Source organism: Alligator mississippiensis, chromosome 1 (assembly GCF_030867095.1).
Source record: "Alligator mississippiensis isolate rAllMis1 chromosome 1, rAllMis1, whole genome shotgun sequence".
NCBI classification, from domain to species: Eukaryota; Metazoa; Chordata; order Crocodylia; family Alligatoridae; genus Alligator; species Alligator mississippiensis.
The window spans coordinates 95,080,398-95,102,080 of record NC_081824.1 but is presented as its reverse complement, the minus strand read 5'-3'; the positions used below and the strand labels follow the sequence as shown (position 1 = coordinate 95,102,080).

At 42.6% G+C, this 21,683-nt stretch overlaps 2 protein-coding genes across 7 annotated transcripts in view; both read left to right on the top strand.

Moving 5' to 3' along the window:
• AK9 (adenylate kinase 9) overlaps window positions 1–3,691 on the top strand; it is a 191,235-nt gene extending 187,544 nt beyond the window's left edge. Inside the window, exon 39 of the mRNA XM_019499938.2 lies at window positions 3,256–3,691. Within this exon, the coding sequence (XP_019355483.1) occupies window positions 3,256–3,458 (203 nt within the window). The 3' untranslated portion in view covers window positions 3,459–3,691. The remainder of the gene's footprint in view (window positions 1–3,255) is intronic.
• A 93-nt stretch (window positions 3,692–3,784) lies between these two features.
• On the top strand, window positions 3,785–16,805 carry ZBTB24 (zinc finger and BTB domain containing 24). Of its 6 annotated transcripts, none has more exons than XM_014605864.3 (7): window positions 3,785–3,865; window positions 6,087–7,086; window positions 7,898–8,065; window positions 8,207–8,290; window positions 9,015–9,098; window positions 11,278–11,359; window positions 13,009–16,805. In XM_014605864.3, exons 2-7 carry the CDS (start codon window positions 6,114–6,116, stop codon window positions 13,823–13,825), a joined length of 2,208 nt encoding a protein of 735 aa, XP_014461350.1. In that variant the 5' UTR covers window positions 3,785–3,865; window positions 6,087–6,113; the 3' UTR covers window positions 13,826–16,805. The 6 variants fall into 6 exon arrangements, 5 of the variants coding, with proteins under 5 accessions (XP_014461350.1, XP_019355459.1, XP_014461351.1 ...); XM_019499914.2 differs by lacking the exon at window positions 3,785–3,865 and adding an exon at window positions 3,874–4,338; XM_014605865.3 differs by lacking the exon at window positions 3,785–3,865 and adding an exon at window positions 4,345–4,945.
• The last annotated feature ends 4,878 nt before the right edge of the window (window positions 16,806–21,683 follow it).

Sequence of the window (21,683 nt, the reverse complement as noted above, 5' to 3'; positions counted from 1 at the left end):
AATAACCGTAGTTCTTTCAGCCTTTGCTCATAAACAGGGATCTACCAAAATCGATGTGGCAGATGGGTGACTTTGTGGGCTGATCGCAGCGGTGGCCATTTTTGTGGGCATATCATGGCAAGCCCCATCATTGATTGGCTGAGGGCTGCCTTTCATGTGGCTCCACCGCTCACTGCCGATTGACGGGGAGGGCTAGTCGTCATGTGGCCCCTTCCCTCTAACAATGCACAAAAGGCAAACCTCTCAGCCAATCAGTGGTGGAGAGGTTGGCTGTCATCTTAGCTGCTCCCCTTTGTGCCAGTAGCTTCCTCCCCACTGGGGAGCCAGCATTTTTAGTGTTTTTTTTTTTTGTTTTGTTTTGTTTTTTTTTCCTGGCAATTCCATGCAAAATCGTGGAAACCACCATTTTTCATAGTTTCCATGAATATCACAATTTGAGCAGGTCCCTGTTCATAGGTCTTGCCTCGCAGGCCTCTAATCATTTCTGTTGGTCTCATGGTCCACTGTAACCTCCAGGTCCTTCTTTGCAGTAGTGCAACCTAGCCTATCATTCCCCGGTCCGTATTTGACCGTGCAATTTCATTCCAAATGTAGGACTTTGCACTTTTCCTTATTGAATTTCATCTGATTGACTGCAGACTATTTCTCCTGTTTATTCAAGTCATTCTGGATCTTTGCTCCATCACTCTCTGCAACTCTGCCCAACTCGGTATCATCTACACATTTGCTGAGTGCACACTCAAGTCCATCATCCAAATCACCAATATAGATATTAATGTACATATTAATATCAGTATTTGTTAAGTGTAAACAACCATAAGCATTTGCTTACTTACAACTAGAGTAGTGAAGGGGGGAATCTGGCTCTTCAGTACTCACTGGGTCTAGCAGTTTCAGCACCTCTCCATATTGCTTTTAGTCTTCTAGTTTCCAGTTACATCACTTCAAAGGCACTTATCTTCCAGAAACTAGTCAGAACCAACTTGAACTTTGGTGCCGAGCCCTGTCTTTTCAAAACAGTCACATTTTTTATGGTTCTATGATTGCAGATTCAAGCCTCATAATCCTTGTCTATCTTCTTCAAGGACATCTCACCTCCTTTTATCTAGTGCATTTTGTCCCTTTACTTTTATCCCTTTACTTATTCTTGTTAGGTATTTTAAGAACTGATGCCCCCTGATGGCTCAAAAATCAGCTTCCTTTCTTTTTCCACCTTTCCTAGCACATCTAACTCTAACAAGCTTCATAAATTGATTAGCACTTACCCTTTTTTCTTACCTTTTTTGTATTTGCTCCATTTTTTTTTTCAGAAGTGTTATTCCATGCTTGTATCCACTACATAACTAATATAACACTATTCACTATATACATTGTATTAGATCCCAAATAATCCTAACTATTTTAACTAGGTATTAATCCCACGATCCTAGCCATCCAGCTACCTCAAGCATCTCTTGATTATCTTGAAGAATGTGCATCTTAAAAACTGTGCATCTTGGATATAGATAGATCTGATATCCTGAGATCAAATGTCAGATTTGAAGATACAGTGTTCTAATGAAAAGTCAAGGGTCTGGCCTTGGAAATATGCTATGAGAGAGAACCCATGAGCTTCAAAATCCATTTAATGCCTTCCTACTCGCTTGGAGAGTCTCCTGGCTGTCATCCCAGGATCAGAATTACCTTTTGGTTTTACAGACATTTTCTCTATAATCTTTCAGTCCTATAATATGCCTTCTAACATTTTTTGCGTGAATTACCTCAGAAAGATTTCAGAGTTGGTAAAATCTTCAATGTTGCATCATCTACGACAACTAAATTTTTATAATCCCCAGATGCTTCTTAATGCTACGTTTCGTTATCCGTATCTCAGGAAATCTTTCTACCCATATTGCATTCAGACCATTATCAATCAAAGAAGAGACTTGGTGCAAAACTGGACTTGTGGCATCTCTCAGATATACCAAACCACAGAACCATTCTCCTAAAATGGCTACGCCCACATATTTCCAAATCCTCCCTAGTCATGCAGATGAAGTCCTGATAAATTTTAAAAGCTTTTTAGGGATCTGATAAAGTAGGTCCAGAGATTAAAATTTTCATCAGGGGTGTCATAGCTACAGCCTGCAGGCTACATACATCCCACAGAACCCATCATTCACCCCTGGTTCTGCCTCTAGGTCTTGAGTTGTGCCACACAGTGTCTACACGTGTTTTACTACATATTAGACTAATTTAATGCACAGTAAAGCATCACCATCTACACGTGCACTGCAATTAGTGCACAGTAGATTAATTTACTCCAGTGTTTAGTCCTGTCAGACACAGGTACCACCCTATGCCGCAGTAAATTACTGCGCTTAAACATACATGTAGACAGTGACATCAGGATTAGTTTACTACAGCTGAAATGGAGCCAGAGTCCCGTTAATTCCATGTGTAGATGCACCCAAAATGCACCAACCAGCCCTGTGTTCAGGGCCTGGGATGCACAATGCATGTAGCAGCTGGTTGCACACATGCTATGCAGGCAGGGCCAGTCTGGGACCCCACAGCATGCTGGACCCAGCGCTTGCAGTGCCTGCTTTGTCTAGAAGGGGACTGTTCTGCGTGCGGTGCCAGCTTTGACTGGTCTGGGACAAGCACCACGTTCAGGTCCTGGATCAGCTGAAGCAGGCACAACAGCCACCGCAACTAGCATGCAGTGGGGGAGGGTTATCTGTAGGCCTGATCTGACCCACAGAGCCAGCTCTGTACCACTCATCTGGGCTGGGGCACCAGATGAGTTTGTTGCCTTTACTCTGCATAAATTGTAGCAGTTTTCTGAATAGAAAAACCTCAGCTGCTAGAGGAGAAATAAAGAGGAGCCATGTAGTTTTTGAACATGCTTTCAGGAATATGAGCTGAGCCACCTCTCTTCTGACCATGTATCCTTCTGGTAGGTAGGTGCTTTGTGCAGTGGTCCCTTGTAAAATTTTCCCAAAATGTGTTGCTCTGAAAACCAACATGCATGCTTTTTTTCTTTGTTCTTTAGCCTCATTAGTTCACAGATAGTAGGAGATGCTACGTCTCAAGTTGTTTTGTGATAATTTTCTTTTAAGACCAGTCCACCATTCTCTTGTCTCATTAGAAAGTCAGAATAAGGCAGAAATAGCTCACTAATTATGTAGGATGTACTTATATCATGATGGCAGTGAGTTTAAACAACAGAAACATGAGATGATTTACTGTAATATGTTGCTTACTTTTTTGCAGCCTATAACCCCAGGAGCTCTGAATACATCCGAAAGAAGTACAAGACCAAACTAGAGCAGTTTATGGATTACTGCAAACTCCTCCCCTATTTGGGAACCCAAATGACTCACAAATACAAAGAGCCTCGGCACAGACCCTTTGGTTTTGATTACAAATTGGAGACTTTCCTCGCTCTTAAAACAGTGGACCCTGCTTGTATTTAGTTTGCCTGGGACAAGCCTGAAATAGCCCCGCGCTCTTGCTGAACCTAGAAGGGGGTGTGTATCGCGTGTGTGAACCCTGTGCGAGACCTACTTCAACTAACGGCGCGGGCTCGTCCCTGCAGCCGTCGCGCCGAGGCCGCTGCCCCGGAAAGGCAGAGCGGCCCGCGGTGACACAAGGCCTCTTCACGCGCGCGGGATGTTTCAGCTTCGAAATAAACGATAATAAATCACAACCGCGCGGAAGATCCTTTGGCACCACGGCCTCCGGCCGCCGCCTAAGTGGGCGGGAGGCGCCGGGAGCCCGCAGCCTGGCGTGGGGGGCGGGGTCGGCGCGCACAGCGCGATGACGCAGCACGTGGCGCGCCCGGCCGGCCTGGCTGGGAGAGGCGGGAGGACGGAGAGCGGCGGTGAGTGCCGCCAGGCCGCCCCGGGGAAAGGCCCCGCGGGCTCTCGGGAGCGGGCCGGGCCGGGCGTCACGTGACTGGGGCGAGGCGGCCACGGGGCAGATCCCGCCCGCTCCGGGGCCCCGCGCTGCGGCGAGGGGGGCGGCCTAGTGGGTAGAGCCTGGGGCGCCCCCAGCGTCCGAGCTGAGGCTTGTTGGACAGGCGCGGACGGGCCCGTGCGGCGGCAGAGGGGCGAGGGGATGTGTCGGCTCAACTCGTGGGACAAATAAAGGGCAACGCGGGCAGGAGTCCGGGGAGCCCCCAGGCGCTGCCCAGGCAACCTCTGCCTTGAGACGGGAACGGACAGAGGACAAGACCACGGCCCCTGACCAGAGCCTCCGACCCGGTCAAATACATGGGTGGCTTGGCCAGGGCCAGGAGGGGGTGGCCAGCAGGTTCGGGGCATGGTGGGACCACAGAGCATCCATAGCCAAGGGGTAAGGCAAGATCAAGCAGGGGGGTTACCAGAAGCAGCTGTCAGGAAGCGAGCCAAAGTCAGCCCCTGGCTCTGAAGCCCAGGGTCTGGGCAGCCAGGCAGAAACAGGAAGGGGCACCAGGGACATCACACAAGCCACAGCTACCTGCAGACTGAAGCCAGTTCATTGTGCGGCGAGGCCAGGTGCTGCAAGAGCACCTGAAAAGCAGCCCAAGAACCAGTCCTCCGGCAGAGGCGCTGCTGCAGGGTGCAGTGTTGCTGACCCAGTTGCCCAGCTGCAGTGCACAGGCCTTACAGCTGCATGCACTTGTGGGAAAGCGGTTGGGAGGGGGAGGAGCGCTGCGAACGGCCCACGCAGGGGGAAGTTTGGGCACATTCTGCACGTGCTCTGTGAGTCCCATCTCTGCAGGGCACAAGGATGTGGCTCGTTTTTTTTTAAATTTCGTTCTTTTAGGCAGGAGGCAGGGATGTTGTGGACAGTGCCTTTCGTTAGACCAACTCAGTGGTTGAAATGATGTTAGACAAGCTCTCGAATGCCAGACACTCCTCATCCGTTCTGAGGAGGAAAGTAGCCCAGCTGCTGATCACAGTTAACAGAGAATGGAGCTGTAAGTTTTTGGAGGGAAAGTCCCAGGTTAGCAGACATCACCTAAAGAGTTAAGAAAAGAAAATTGATTATTGGGGGGGATTGAAACTGCTCAAAAGGGTTGCTATCATCTGTTGCATATAGGAAGAGCTTCAAGAATCAGGTAGATTACAGTGTGCTATAAAATTGGTATTAGTATTCAGGCTTTGGTTCCTAGCATCCAGCCTGCTTATGATTTGTTGTTCCCAAAGGTATCCTTTAAAGGTGCTTGGTAGATTTCCCTTGATCACAAAGACAGCAAGGTCAGAGAGGGAGCAGTTCTTTTGTGAAAGCTGTTGGATGACACCTACAGTAATCAAAAGGATCAACAAGCACAAACTGCCTAAATTGTCTAGTGCTCACTGGCATTTAGCATCAGCAAGGACCACAGGCCAATCTATACTACCAAGCTTTGCTGAGGTAGGTATTGTCAGCTTAGGATATGAAAAGATCACTTCCCTAGCCAATATATCTATTCTGGCAAAACGTCTGGTGTGGACACAGCTCCGCCAGCAGAAGAAGTCTAATTCAGCTAAGGCAGCGTAACTCTTCTGCCTCAGAGAAGTTTGGACTTTGATGTGCACAATGTTTTGCCAACAGACTGGAGAACAGGCCTGTGGGTGAAATCCAGCCCTTGTAGAACTTGGTGGAGACTTTGCCATCGACTTCAGTTGGTCTGGATTCCATAGCATAGTCCCAGGGGAAACTTAGAAATGACTTTTGTAGAAAAATGGTACAGCTTCATTTTTCTGTTTCTGCTGAGAGGAGTGGTACTGCTTAGTTTGCTTTTAATTGCAAAAAATATATTTTAGTTCCAGGAGGGGCAGTGATTAGGGTGCTGAGAAGCATGTGGATACTAAACAAACAGCAATAGTAATTTTCTTCCCAAAAGGGAGTTTCTTTACCCATTTCTTAAGTTTTAAAAATCTTATTCTGTTGGAAGGGGGAAAGTATATGGCAACATTAATACTGACTTTTTATAGCAAAACCACAAGTTTCCATATTGCTTCAGCAATTTCTATATTGTTAATCCTCTTGCAGAACAGACTGTAATTAGTGTGGGGAGGTTGCAGTGCAAACTGTAAAATGATTTATTTTTGCTATAAAACTGTTTATTCTCCTAGGAAACTCTTTTCCTGTTTGCAGTAAAAATGGCAGAAGAAACTCCAGACACTTCAGAGAAACTTGTTGTTATCCACTCCAAAGCTCACAGAGATACCATTCTTGCTAATTTTGAGGAACAAAGGAAAAAAGATTTTCTTTGTGATATTACTTTAATAGTGGAAAACGTGCACTTCAGAGCCCACAAAGCTCTACTGGCTGCCAGCAGTGAGTACTTTTCAATGATGTTTGTAGATGAAGGAGAGATAGGCCAGTCAATTTATATGCTGGAAGGCATGGTTGCAGATACTTTTGGTGCGCTACTAGAATTCATCTACACGGGTTATCTCCAGGCCAGTGAAAAAAGTACAGAACAAATCTTGGCTACTGCACAGCTCTTAAAAGTGAATGACTTAGTATGGGCCTTCACAGATTATCAGACGAACTGTCGCCCAAATGATGCATTACCTGTCATTTCTAATAATGGGGCTTCTGTAGTTGTCTTGCCAAATGACAAGAAAAATGAAGATCCACCAAAGCGAAAGCGAGGAAGACCAAGAAAAGTCAAGAATACCCAAGAAGAAAAACTAGGGACAGCTTCTGTTGAAGATGTACAGCTAAGAGAGAATAATTCTGTGCAGAATAAACAAAATTTTATGAAAAAAGAAGTTGCATTAGAAGAAGCAGTTGTTGATGAACAAGGTCCAGTAAGGAAAGAAGTTGAAGAAACTGAACGTGCTTGTGGGTCAGATGCTGCTGTAGATTTGTCAGCTGAAAAGGATGAGAACTATGATCCCAAATCTCAAGGAATACAGAGCACTCAGAGTCGGTATAGCAAACGTCGGTTACGGAGGTCAGTCAAGCTAAAAGATTACAAACTTCTGGGTGACGAAGAAGAGAAAGGACTGATGAAAAGGACAGATGGGAAAAAAAAGCGCACAGGTTCTGAAGCTCGCTGTAAAGACTGTGGCAAAGTGTTTAAATATAATCACTTTTTAGCTATTCATCAGAGAAGTCATACAGGTAGGCATGAAAAGACTGCTCATTTTGGGTTAGGGTACTGTAACTTATTACAGTTGGTTTGACTGTGATTATTTAAATATTGTGTGGTGCTACGGTAACATAGAATTTCTTAGCCCAGTGCTTCTCAAAGTGGTGGTCCGCAGACTGGTGTTGGTCCGCGAGCCACTGGTCACCGGTCCACAGCGAGTTGCCAGGAAAGAAAGAGATATATTTTCAGAAGCATAACATTGATATGTCATAGCGCCACCGTTCATACGTTCCAACACTCCAGGTGACGTCATGTCATGCAAGGTGAGGAAAGAGAAAGAAACAGCCTGTCGCGCATTTGTGTAGCGCTGTTAAACACGCAGTTGCTGCCACCGGCTGAACTGGGCACCGGTCCCTGGCCCACTGGAAAAAAAATTGCTGGTCCGCCACATCAGATAGTTTGAGAAGCACCATCTTAGCCAGTTCTTCCTGCCAGTAACAAACTAGATACATTGCATCTTTTAGGTTTTGGTGGGGGTTTTTTTTGGGCGGGGGGGGGGGTTGTTTTTTTTTTTTTTACTGTTTCGTTCCATCTTTACCCGAGAACATAATCTTCTTTATGTTTGTGGGTAGATTGCATTCTAGTCGCCCAATAGAAAACAGGATATTGTCAGTGCATATACAGTGACAGAAATGATTATACTTTCATATGTTTGCTACAAGAAGCTAAAGTCTTTTATTTAATTTCTGTTTGAAATCTCCTGCTCTACTAAAAACTGATTGTATAATAAATGTAACGTACTGCCAGCTTAGAATATTTACAAAGTTGGTACTTTACCTTTAGGCGAACGCCCTTTTAAATGCAGTGAGTGTGGCAAAGGCTTTTCCCAGAAGCACTCTCTCCAGGTTCACGAGCGGATGCACACAGGAGAACGTCCGTACACGTGTACTGTCTGCAACAAGGCTCTGACAACAAAGCATTCCCTTTTGGAGCACATGAGCCTTCATACAGGTAAATATCCTATGACAACTCTAACCTAACCCTACTTTGTATTAGGCTTGTTTTGAGTGCTGGCTACCATCCAGTGTAAGGAGTCTAAATTTATACAAGGGTATTGTGTTTCTATACATATTTTGGATTTTTTTGTTACAGGACAGAAGTCTTTTACCTGTGATCAGTGTGGAAAGTTTTTCAGCCAAAAGAGACAACTAAAGAGTCACTACCGAGTGCATACAGGTATAACACATTTGGGTTGGAGAGGTGGCTTGGGCTGTGAATCTTCTGTGATGGGTTGCCAAAGATCTTGATACAGGTTTCTGAAACAAACTGTTGGTACAGAAACTAGTGAACATATGAGGAATTAAGAATTGAACAGCTGACGAAGGAATGGGATATGTTGGAAATATAGTTAACCAAGCAGGCTTGCCAGATGGTCAAGAAGCACTGATTTGCACTGCTGTTTGAAAGACTGGTGTCTTATTATTTTAATTCTGGTCATTTCTGCCCAAGGTAAGCTGGGATTTTATAAAACTAGTGCTTTCTTCACTATTCATTGTGCCTTGTGGTGTTTCTCTCCTCTTGCTGAATAGTATCGATGAGCTTTAAAATAAGTCATGACCAGTCCTGTTCTGGATACACAATGACTGTGTATCATAAGCATATAGAGTAGGAAGAAATTAAGCACTCTCAAAATTCAAAAAGAAAGGCATGGGATTTCTTGGGACAGTGAGAGCTAAAACAGTCTCCTTTCTTCAACAATATAATTATTTAGAGAGAGAGAGTAGGATACTGCTACAATTTCTTTTAACTTGCAGCATTAGAAATTACCAATGAATCATTGTTGTCTTCTTTATAAATTATAGTAAAGTGGTTATTTTGCAGGGAAATGCTTTAACAAAGATCACTGAAGAAGTACAGGGGATCATTTATGCACTGACACTTTTTTTATTATTGCGACAAGGCCATTCATTACCGGAATGTACCCTGTGTCGTCGCAAATTCATGGATGCAGCTCAGTTAAAGAAACATCTAAGAACACATACAGGTAATACTATACATTATTATTTTTGCAGGGAAAGCAGATAAAACAATTGTCAGCTATAGTAAGGTTCACAGACTGCCCTTCTTGGCAGAGAGATGAGCTTCAGCCATTTTCTCTCAATAATAGTGGCCAGGTTCTTAGTGGGGAAGTATGTCCCTTAGGTGTGGCTTCTGCTGTTCATAAAAAGCACAGAAGACAACTCATGTGAACACAACTCCAAAGCAATGCTGTATTAGGAGGGCTACTCTGTTTTTGTTCTTTTGGGGTTTTTTAAGTTAAAAAGGTGCAGAAAATTTTAGATGCTTGCTTGCGGTTTAATCTGAGTTGAAAACCTTGTCAAGCTCATGGAGGAGCTTGACAAACTCAGGGAGAGCTGTTATTATAAAATAAGTATTTTGTGTTTTGTTTAACAGCATCTTTTTATGGATGACATCAGAATCCTTACAAATCTTAGCTTCACCCTTCTTGCTTTCTCTGCTAGTGACACAGAAGGAATACCATGAGCCATAGGAATGAAAGAGTTAGAGTAGAATGAATGTTGAACTTTTATAGTACTTGTAACTCTTGACACTGTCTTTTCTTCTCAGAATATTAAATAATTTCTTTTAAGTAGTACAATACTAAGTACAAACATAGATGGTTAGCTGTGTTATTCTGAAGACAAGCAGAGGGTAGGACAGGGTGGCACCTTAACAGGGAGGCATGAGCTTTTGTGGCCAACAGCCTACTTAATTCATTCCTAGCATCTGATGAATTACAGAAACACATAGTAGTAAAAACAGGATGATTCCAGTTTTTCCTTTTCTGAATATTACAAGCATTTAAATGGAGTAAAACATTTTACATTCCGTTTCAAATCTTTGCCCTGGGTCTTAGATGACCAGGGATTTTTTTCTGTTTTATGAATCCATTAAAATATAAAGAAAATGAAGTACAAATAAAAATCTGTAGTTTGTTTACACAGTAACACTTGTTCCCTGCTTTTGACTCAAGGCAAGAAGCACTCTCTCCAGGCAGAGGCATCAGAAGTGGCTAACCAGGGCTATAAACATATAAAAATCTGCAGTCTTTGCCTCTCTCCTCCTTGAAAATCTGAGTTCAGGTTCCTCAAGTCCTTAGGGTAGCAAACATCACTGATTGTGAGTCACCAGTGCTTTCTAGGCACAAGCAAGCTGAAAATGGAGGAACGTCACATTTTCAGTGGAGCTTCAAAGCTAGTATTAAATGTCAGCTTTTACATGACCTTTGATAAAAGGAGTCATTAGGACATACTCGGTGTGTCTACACATTCATTAATGCACTATAGTTACTGCACATTAAGTTTAGTACTTGGATAGCCAAGTACTAAATCAGTGCACAGTAACTTGTGTAACTTGTGTGCAGTACCACTGGAGCACAGGTTTTTTGTGATGCTTACTGTGCAGTAGCCTAATACTACTGCACAGTAGCATATTAGCATGGCTTTTTCCCAGCAGACTACTGCGCAGTGCTATTAGGCTACTGCGCAGTTAGTGTCTCATGTAGATGTGGCCACTTTGTACAAGTTTTCAAAAATGTTCCCAAAGCAAGACATACCATTTTTAAAATAGATTCAGTATTTTTCTTTTCAGTTTTGTGAAAAGGCTAAGTCGGCTGATATCACTATTGCCCTTGGACTTAAGAAACCTAAACACGGGCTCTCAAGGAGGAACAAGACAAAAACGTAGCTTACAAAACCTGTTATACCCCTAGTTAACCAGCAACTCTCACCCTTGAGTTTCAGCTGTCTGTACTCCATCTCACTAGAAATGTAAGAATGTAACTTGTTTATATTGAGTTAAGAAGAAACAGGAGTTACTTGCATTTACACTTGACTGTATGGACAGTAGTTTGTTTTTTTTTAAGAACATCCTAGGGAGTTGGGGTGATCTACTGGACAGTACTGGCCTGGGATTCTAGAGATCTGGTATTGTTCCAGGCTTTGCTACTGGGCTGCTGGATGACCTTGACAAATCATTACTCTCTCTCTCTTCCTCATTTTCCCCATCTGCAAAATGGGTATAATGACAATTAACTACTTTGTAAAGTGCTTTGAGACCCACTAAGGAGAAGTGATCTGTAGGAACCAAATGGCATTTTTACTATTAATAATACTTCTACACTAACTATAACTTTTGAATGTATGTCAAACTCTTTTTGGCAGGTGAGAAGCCATTTACTTGTGAAATCTGTGGCAAGTCATTCACAGCAAAAAGTTCTCTTCAAACTCATATCAGAATCCACAGGTACGGTTTTGCTGGTTTGAATTTTTTATTATACCATAGCTCTTAAGAAGACAAAATCTAGTCCAGTGTGTGTGTCATGTGCTGGTTTCCAGCTACCCTGAGCAGCTATAAGTCCTTAAACTGGTATGTGGTTGATTTAGTAAAAGCTTCGATTGGCATGTATGTTTGCTGTTTACTTAATAACCAGTTCATGTTCACTGCATTTGAACATTTCTAGAAATTGTGATGGAGAAATCAGTCAAAATGATGAGCCCTGTGTTGTATATTCTTGGGCTTTTACACATTGTTCTAAAGCAGTGGGGGAGCCAACCTTTTTGCTAGGCATGCCACAAAGTAAGCCTCACACCTCACTAGTGCCACTCCAGTCCCCTTCCCCTGCCCAATCTGCTGCTTTGCTTTCTGTTCCCTGCCCTGTGCTCCTTGAACCAAGGCAAGACTCCTCTCTGAAACAAGATCTGTCTTTACATCTGTGTATTGTACACTATTAAGTATTGTGTCCATAACTAAACAAGTAACACTTAACAATATGAAAACTACATTGTCAACTTCTCCAGAAAGGTATTAAATCCCTACAGTCATGGTGTAAAAAAGTTGTCTCGCTTACTTAACAGTTTAAAACCCTGGCATATACAAATCTAAACTCTTAAGTTGCATTTAGTCACGTGTGCCTAAAATTGGTGTCAAACATTTCCAAGCTGTAATGCTGATGTGACCTTGGGCATTCAAACATGAGAGTGACAGTTGTGGCATAGATTCCAAATTGAGACATCTCTGGCAATTAATGTGGGCAATCTGGCCAATTTATTCCTGGGAAGGAAGTGTGAAATGCAGTGCATATTTTAACATATTTGAAAATAGTTTTCTCATGGAATTCTGCTTGATATTTTTAAGCATATTGGGTAGTAGGGTTGGAGCATTGTAGCTGTGATGGTCAAGGAAATGTAGGAAAGGCAAGAGTTTTTGTGAAATCTTTCATTAGACCAAATGTATAGCTTTGAGGGGCATTGGCCTGATGAAAATGTATGTCAGAAAGTTTGTCCAGCATCTTCCCCCAACTACATTTGATCCAATAAAAGATATCACAGTAAAGCTTGCCCCTCCTAAATAATGGGGAAGTAAAGGGAGGTGTAGGGAGATGTATGTAGACTGACCACAGTGATAAAATGTCAGAATTAGCTCTTTTAACTGAGGCATGAAGTAAAATAATTTAGAGTACAGTAAATTACATTCTGGTCTTTCCAAGTTGCTTGTAGGCAGGAAATTAGCCTTTAGGTATTTGTCAGCCAGCCCTAAAAAAGCTGGAAATTAAAAATTTATCTTTAAAATGAGTACTGCTTTTAAAGGTCTGAAATAGGTGGCTGCATTTTTCTGATCATTTTGGTGTCTGTGGTGCCACTTGCTCTTTGTCAAATTCCAACTGCAGAGTTTTATAACCTCAGTTATTACTGTATGACAGTGGTTCTGTTTATCTTACTAGCTTTCTAGAAAAATCTAGAAAATCTGACACTAAATTTTTTCTTACATGGCTGCATGCAAGTGTTCTGCAGCATAGCAGAGCCTCTGTTTAAATACTTTGCCTGTAATACTTGGCAGAAAGCAGTTGCTTTAAAATGGATGTTGCTGATGAAGTAAATTGCATTCTCTTGCAGAGGAGAAAAGCCATATTCTTGTGGTATATGTGGAAAATCCTTCTCTGATTCAAGTGCCAAGAGAAGACACTGTATCTTGCACACAGGAAAAAAGCCTTTCTCCTGCCCAGAGTGTAATCTGCAGTTTGCACGTTTGGACAATTTGAAGTCTCATTTGAAAATTCACATCAAAGAAAAGCAATTGCAAGAAGCCAGTGCTGCCCCAAGCAGTAGCAGTAACTCAGAAGAGGTCAGAAATGTTCTTCAGCTACAGCAGTATCAGCTGTCCACATCAGGAGGGCAAGAGATTCAGTTACTGGTCACTGATTCAGTACATAACATAAACTTCATGCCTGGCCACAGCCAAGGTATTAGTATTGTTGCTGCTGAGAACTCCCAAAATATGACGGCAGATCAAGGTGCTAATCTCACATTACTCACTCAGCCATCACAGCAGCTGCAGAACTTGCTGCTTTCAGCTCAACAGGAACAAGCAGAACAAATCCAAAGTATAAATATGATAGAGAACCAAATAGAAACTGCACAGCCTGAGCAAATGCATGTCATCACTCTTTCAAAGGAGGCACTGGAACATCTCCATACACATCAGGGACAAACCGAAGAAATTAATTTGACAGCAGAATCTTCACATCCAACTCGGCACATGCAGCTGAGCCAAGAACCTAGTCATCAGTCTCATATTAGCCCAGATACAGTCCAGCCCCATCAAATTAGTGAAGAACAGAATCAAAACATACACATGAATGAATCGGATCAACAATCTTTGTCAGTAAATCAGCCATCTCATGAGCATCCAATTCAAGGTCAGGTTTTTTGAAATGCAGGCCTGTGTTTTTCCTTGTTCCTTTCTTAAATTGTTGTTTGCCACCGCTAAATTGAGCTGTAAGGTACTTCTCTGTAGGCAGTGGTCTACGTCAGGGCTGTCTAACATATAAGCAGCAAGGGACTAGACATACCCACCAGGCTGTGGGCTGCATAGATGCCCCCCTGCTGCATTGTACAGGTGCCACTACCACCACTGCACCATATACCCACATAGCCATAATCTTACCCTCAGCCCCCTTGCATTGCCCTTGGGGGAGGGCACAAAGAAGCCAGAGGAGGGAGGGAGAGCCTGGAGACTGCTGCTGCAACCAGAGCAATATGGTGAGTGGCATCTGGGCAGGAGAGAGAGCCAGCTGTTCAATACTGAACTACATTGCTGTCCAATTCATGGCTTGCTGGCAGCCTGGAAGGGATTGATTTGTGGTCTGTGGGCTCCTACCTGGGCCCCACTCATCACTCCAGCTGCTGCCACCACTGGCGTTCCAGTCTCTTCCTCCCTCCTCCAGTTTCCACTTCCTCCCTCCACCTCTGGGAATGGGGCAGTATGGCCTACTGAGCCTGACATTTGGGGGGCCCTGAATGGTGGGGGGGCATTGGGGTGTGTGACTGGGAGGGCCAGAGGAGACTGCATGTGCATCATATGTGGTATATGGTCCCCAGATGCTCAAAAGTTGAATAACCTTGATTACAGGTACCACATTTCATTTCATTTCTGCAGCACATTAGCTATCCAAAGTTGCATTGATGATCAGTTTATTTTGGCTCATTTATTTTTAGGGTTAATTACTCTAGATGTCTGCATAGCCTCTCTGCAGAAGTCAAACTTAACAGTATCTGAACTACTCTACCTTTCAACACAGGCAAAGCTTTTCACAAAATTATCGCCATTTGTCTTATTCAATGAGCTTGTCTCTCTCCAAGTTCACATATAACTTCCAGTGTCATCATTCCTTTAAGTCGGTGAAGCTGCTCTGCCTGGCCCACCAGGCTACCAACAGGCCACCAGAAGTTGGGCTGTGTGGCCAAGGGAGTGGCTTGCCACAGAATCCAGGGTTCCTGGGCCCTGGTGGACATGGCAGTCAACAGCAAGAGGGTGAGCCAGAGCGGATACCATCACACCCTCCAGCTGTTTTGCCCAGCACCACTGAAGCAGCCCTACTTCCTTGGCTAGTGGCCCTGCCACTACTGTATGCTGCATGCCCCGTGTCAGAGCTGTCACTGCTGTATACCCCACGTGCTGCTGCCTTGGCCCATAGTAGCGGCAGCAGCTCCAGATCCAGCATGGGGCATGCAGCATGCATCAGGATCAGAGCTGCCGCTTGCCACTATGTACCAGGCAGGAACCAGAGCTGCCCCCAGCAGAACCACCCTTTGCCCTGGGCTGGATGCAGACCACAAGGAGCCCTGTGGTCCTAATCTGGTTTAGGGCAGGAGGTAAGCTTGACACTCCTGCCTTAAGTGAATTTTGATATATGGAATACTACATTTTCTTTTGCTTTTGTTTGAAACTGACTGGCTCTGGTACACCACTTCTTCATGTTATAGAAGTCTTGTTCCTGAGACAAATGTTAAACCAATGCAGTTAATGTAGAGGCAACAGGATGCAGTAGCTAAAGAGGAGTACAGGAAAGTCAGAGTTGTACTCCTGTATCTGCCATTGGCTTGTATGACCTCGGGCAAGTCGCCTAGCCTCCCTGTGCCTTAGTTTCCTCACCTATAAAAATGTGGCTACTGTTTAACTGCCTCTGCAATGCACTTTGAAGACTCTGCTGTATGGTGCTGCATAAGTGCAAAATATTATTTCTTCCAGGATTCTGTCTTGGCTTAGGAGCGAGTTTATATTTTCAAACAATTTTTATGTATTTTTGAGTATAGACTGTAACGTGACTTAATATATGGAAAAGGTTATACCTGGTCTTCACTGCAAGTGAAACAAAGAATAAAGTCACATATGGCACATCCCTTAAGCTTTTAGTAGCGTGGCTTTTTGTTAATTAGAGTAGATGTGTGCAGTTTGTCACTAATGCAGTTGCCTGGTAGGGAAGATGAGCTGAAATCTTATTGAAAAGACATCCCAGAAAAGGAAGCTGGGGTAGGGCACGTGCTGCAGCTAAGGGTTCAGTTACTAAAAATATTCCTTAATGTGTGTGTTAAAATCCAGGTGAACCATTAGATGTCTATCTGTTGCACTGCTTTTAATTCTCAGTTACGGTCTATTGCAGCATCTTACTTATTTTTTGTTTGACTATTTAAAAAAAAAAAAATTCCCATATGGCTGACTATCCAATTGACCAAACAGAAAGCCACTGATCTGAATTGGCAATTCTGGGTGTTTGTCCATTTGCAAATTCAAAGCGCTGAGCTGGCTACTGGGAATGTGCTGCTGTAGATTGGCTTCCTTCAAAAGCTATTGGCATGTCAGTTTATATAAAAGTTGATATGGGGAGGTGAGGCAGTGGGGGTAAATTTCATTTTTAAAAATGAATTGTTCTCCAACTCCAAAATTGCTATTGTTGCTTTTAAGCTTACTTGTTATCTAACTTTCCTCCAAAAATGGAAAAATGCTATCTTGTTTATGTAACCTGGAAAGCCTGCAACAAAAGAGAGCTAGAATATTTTATAACTGAAGATTTTTGATGCTGCAAAAACTAAAGAAAAATATAAATAAGTTTTTATTTACCGCCTCTAGGAAAATCTTGTTTGTTCTTCTTACAAAATCATGGTATAATATTTACATTGTTCTCCTGGTTCTTAAACCATTGCAAGGTAACGTTTTGTTGACAATACTGCTGTATATACAGCATATCCTGCCTTGTGCCACAGGCTTGTATAACCTTGTGTAAGACTTCAATCTCCATTTCATAATCATGTGAATTCTAAAATGCTTTAAAACAAGTTGCAGCTTTCTTTGGTTAAGCTCTAAGAGACCATGTAACGAAAGCAAGCTAATTATTAAAGTTTAAGAAAAATGGTGTTTTCGAGTTGTTAATCTTCACATTAATACACAAGTTGTCACTAATGTATTGGTATAACTCTGATCATACTACAGTGTGTCACAACCCAAAGTTGTGGGTTTTTTTGTTTGTGTGTGCTTCGGCACTGCTAAATTATTTTCCCGCCGATTGTAGCTTTCTTTGCACGATAGAGTTCTCTGCTGCGGGAGAGAACTCTGGTGCAACGGGGGATTTCCCGCCAAATTACAGCTTCTTTGCAGGGTGCATTTCTTTTGCATACTGGTAATGCACGTTGCAAAGGAGTTCTTGCCATTTGTATTTGGATTCACGCCACATTATTGGCCAGTTCCAAATGTAGGCACACGTGGCGGCTAGCTATTGGCTTGCTAGCCGTACAAAAGGCTTGGGTAGTTTCCTCCCAAGTCGGAGAGGGAGAGAGAGAGAGGAGGAGGAGACTTCGTGCGGTGTGAAGATCTCCAAGCGCTGTGGACCCTTGCGGACCCAACGCACCTCTCTCAAGCTTAATAACCGAACCCGCGGAGCTTTTGCTTCTAGCCTCTCCCTGTCGCTGATCGCAATCCCAGACGTATCCCTTTCCTGTAAACCCAATTTTCGAACCCACGGAGCCTAAACAACTCTGGGGGACCAGGGAACCGAACCGAACCTGCGGAGCCTAAACAACTCCGTGGGAGCAACCGAATTTGTCGTAGTCCTCTAGCGAGGATTTAAGCGGAGCTGTGCCTGGAAACCTGTCCAGCCTACACCACTACCATCTTTGGGTGTAAGTAAACAATCTTTTCATTCACCCACTACGCGTTTGTGACTAATTCTAGCTCGCCACCGGTTTTCTCCGACCCCGCGTGCCCGGGCTGCTGGCCACAGCCCGCATGCGCAAAAGACGGGCCGCGGATCGCCCCCCCCGACTCGCACTTGGCGGGATCGGGTCCCGGCCCGCACACAGTGTTTTGCAACCTGCAGTCTGCAAGCCACATCTCGCCCTCCGAGCTAGTGTCTTTGGCCCGCAAAGCCAGGGGGCCTTCTGTGGTGGGAAGAAGTGGTGGTGCTGCAAGGTGACTCCAAGGTGGCTGGAGTGGTGACTCTGGCTCCAGCTCTGGCAGTGTGGGTTAGGGTTGAGGTGGTACATGTTTAGAACTGTATTTCTCTAAAACAGCCCTCACTGCTGACCCCTGTATTGCAGTTATGTAGCAGATACTAGATGTACCTGAAATGGAACGATTTCTTATTTACTACAAGTGCTTCAATCATTTGTAAGACTAGGAATAGAACAGTCTCTAAAAAAAGCTAACGTGAACAAGAGAATGAATCATTAATCTTGTACCGTTTTGTTTAAGAATAGCAACTTCTTTTCTTTTGGTTGTTCTCAAGAGTGAGAAACCATGCACTTTTCTCATTGCCTATAAATTTTGTCTTTCTCTGGAAAGTTTGCACCACTCATTTTGCTTCTCAGTGTGTAAATTTCTATTAAAATGAAAATTATAAGACTTGGTATTCTGTGTTACACACTCATGTGATGTTCTTTTTTTTTTTTTAAGAATAGTGTTTTGACTGCTTTGGATTTGGAAAAAAACATCTTCAGCTTCTGTTTAGGAAGACTTCCAAAGTGAGCCTGATTAACACATTTTAAACAAATGCCTTTCATCCACCGTTGTCATACAAACAAAATGCTCCAAGTATTTCCCCTGCACTATTAAAAGTTCCTAATGACTTAGCTATCATACAAAAGGTAGGGTAGATTTGCATCTAATAAGCTAAATCAGAGGTACGTCTCTGATTTACGTAGTTAGTCTATAAGGTACAAATCTACCCTGCCTTTTGCCAGACTTCAGACTCCTGCCATCTAACTACCTCAACTATCATGTCACATAAAGTCACATCTTGATAAACAGTGACATTAAGTTTTGGGTTTTGGATGTAATCAATATAAGAAAATGCTCCCATAATTAATTAATTAAAGATAAATGCAGTATTGTAACATGATTGAACATACAGAGTTAGAATTCTCTCTTGAGATTCTGGTTTCTGCTAATACTATTCATGCTTATACATTTGTTCTGCCACTTCACTCTTTTTTTTTTTTTTTTTCAATTGGCTCTTCAAAGGGACAAAGATTGAGTATATGTCCTTACCTGTGGACAAGTATTCAAATATTCCACCAGGAATCAAGGTCATATCCATTTCATACACAGCCAGTTCTAGTAGATGCTGTTTTGCTATTTATAAAGTAGCACACTTGGATGCTTCAGAAGTTATACTTTTACAACTTTTTTTATCATTCTGATCACAAGTGTGCTCCATAAAGACTACTTCTGCTCATCTTGGATAACCATACCAAAGAACAATGGTCTCCAACCTTTTTAAGTAGGAGAGATTACCTTTGGCATTTAAAAGCAACCCAAGAGCTACTGTGTGCCGCAAGTGCAATGGGATCTGATTTGAGATCCCACAATCACGCCTTCTGCCATGTATGTTGTGCATGGCAAGAGGTGCAATTGTGTGGATCCTGCGTTAGATCCCATTGTGCCTTTACCTGCACATGTAGAAGGGCCCTTATGTATGTATATGAGACAAGCATTTCCTGAATCCCATTTTGCCAGTGGTCCATGGCAATGAGTTTTTGTGTGAAAATGTTTGTTACCTTCTAGTTGTGTTGAAAGTTCTGTGCGTGCACTATAAATATCTAACCTACCTACTCTGGACCTTGCTTTTTTTTTTTAAAAATTGTACTGTGGAGCATGACTCCTTTAAGAACCACAGTGTACCTGCAAGCAACATGGAATAAAAACTTGGTTGTGTATATTTAAAGATACAAATCCATTTAGTAGCATAATTTCCTATGAATAAGATACCAAGTGTGATGTTTTCTATTGATGACATGGATCATTGAAATGTATGGAGGTGAATCTGTTCTGGTTCGTGTCCCACTTTGACTCTGATATTTGGAAAAATCATTAAAATAGATTTTGATATATCTAATTTGGAGAGTGAAAGTTAATATAACTCCAGATTTAATCTCTTGTGACATAAAGTATTTTAAAAAGCTCATGTTTAATAACTTCATAATATCAATCTAGAATTTTCATAAAATTTAGTCCTGTACAGGTAACAATAGCATTGGGCTTGTTTAGTTAAATTGTTAACCTACCTCCTTTTATTCATTTCTTCTGGTAGTTACAGCCATGCACCCTGGTTTTTTTTAAACTACAACTTTTACATTCTTTGCACTTACTTTCCTTGAAATGATGAGAAGCCCCCCCCCCCCCCCCCCCGAAATGAAAGGCAGAAATGGTTTATATAAATTAGATGTTCTTTTTAAAAAAATGAGCAGAAGCAGATAGGCTTCATTTGCAGCAGCACTGCAGGGTTAAAACGTTGCAATTTTATATATTTTGCAACATTTTGGCATAAATGAGGGCTGGCCAAGAGCATCAGGAATTGTTTCAAATCTGGCCTTGCTTGGCTGAGGATAAATTGAAGCTTTCAGGAAGGGGTACCAATCAAGGAGCTTTAGAATGGAGAGCTGGGCATAAATGATGTAAATTAAATACACAGTTAGGAAAAATGTGTGAAATTATCACTGTTGTGTTGATTTGTGATACTCTAAAAACGTGCAGGTCTAGAGAAAAAGGAAGAAGCACCAAACTAAAGCTACATATCTAAATCTTTCGTTTTGGTTCCCTTTTAGCATTGACCTGAAGCAGCCCCAAAACTTTGTCCACCACAGCCAAGGTGGTTTTGCCACTGTTTTTTGGTTCAGTCACTTGCAGCTAACTGGAGAATGCCTAGGTTTTACTGCTCCTAGCAACAACATGTAGAAAAATATCCGCCTTGTCTACATGTGTGATTAATGTGCACAAATAAAGTGCACATTAATCACACATTAATGTCCATTTTTTTGTTCCTGGATGCACCATTTGAACATGTGCCTGGGATCAAAAAACTCCAGATCATATGCTCTGGAGTTTATTTATGCAAAGCATGTGTAGGGCAGCCCACATATGCAATGCTGTGCACGAGTAAATTCTGCTTCAGGGTTATACTTGTAAATATTTTGTACTTGTAAATGTTTTCCACAATTACTAAGTATTTACAAGTACTATCTTGTGGTAGAGTTTATTTGTGAGCAGCATTGCACTAATGAACTCTGCCACAGGATAGATACTTATATTTACAGGTACTACCCTATGGCGGAGTTCATTAGTTTGGCACGCCTTAATAGGGACACACATGTAGACACCAATATGTTTACTGTGCAGTTAATTAGTCAACTATATAATAAACATTTCATGTAAACATGCTCAATGGGATATAAACAGAAATTACACACAAATTGGTATAAGTGATTGGAAACTAGTTCAAACATGTAACGCAACAGAACTTCAGTGCATATCAACTACTTTCAAAAGGGCCGAAACCAGTTTAAGATAAACCTGGATGGATTCAGTATCAGACTGACTTAGGTTAACTCAGTTTATTGAACTTCTGTTCCAGATCTCCTCCAGATTTAAGTTAATTCACAGCACCCAAGGATGCATTGCACCTATCCTGGAAGCCTGCCCTTGCAGGGTGGGTGGGCTAGCCTTGACCCAAGCTGTTTGCTTCAGCAGAGCAGGGAGGTGTGCTCTAGCACCCCCTGATATCTGGCCTGGGCCACTGCAGGCATGTGACTGCATTTCCAGAATCAAAAGAGAATGTCTGTTCACTCTCTTACCGGTCCAATCTACGCAGCTTAGACTAACCTGTGAAGTCTGAACTGATTTAACCTTGGGCTTTTTGACTGTCTGTACTTAGCCTATAGGGACATCTTTTTTTGTTTTCTAGTGAGTATAAGCCCTGTCTTCCATAAAATAAAGAGAAATACTAATTCCTCCATACTAA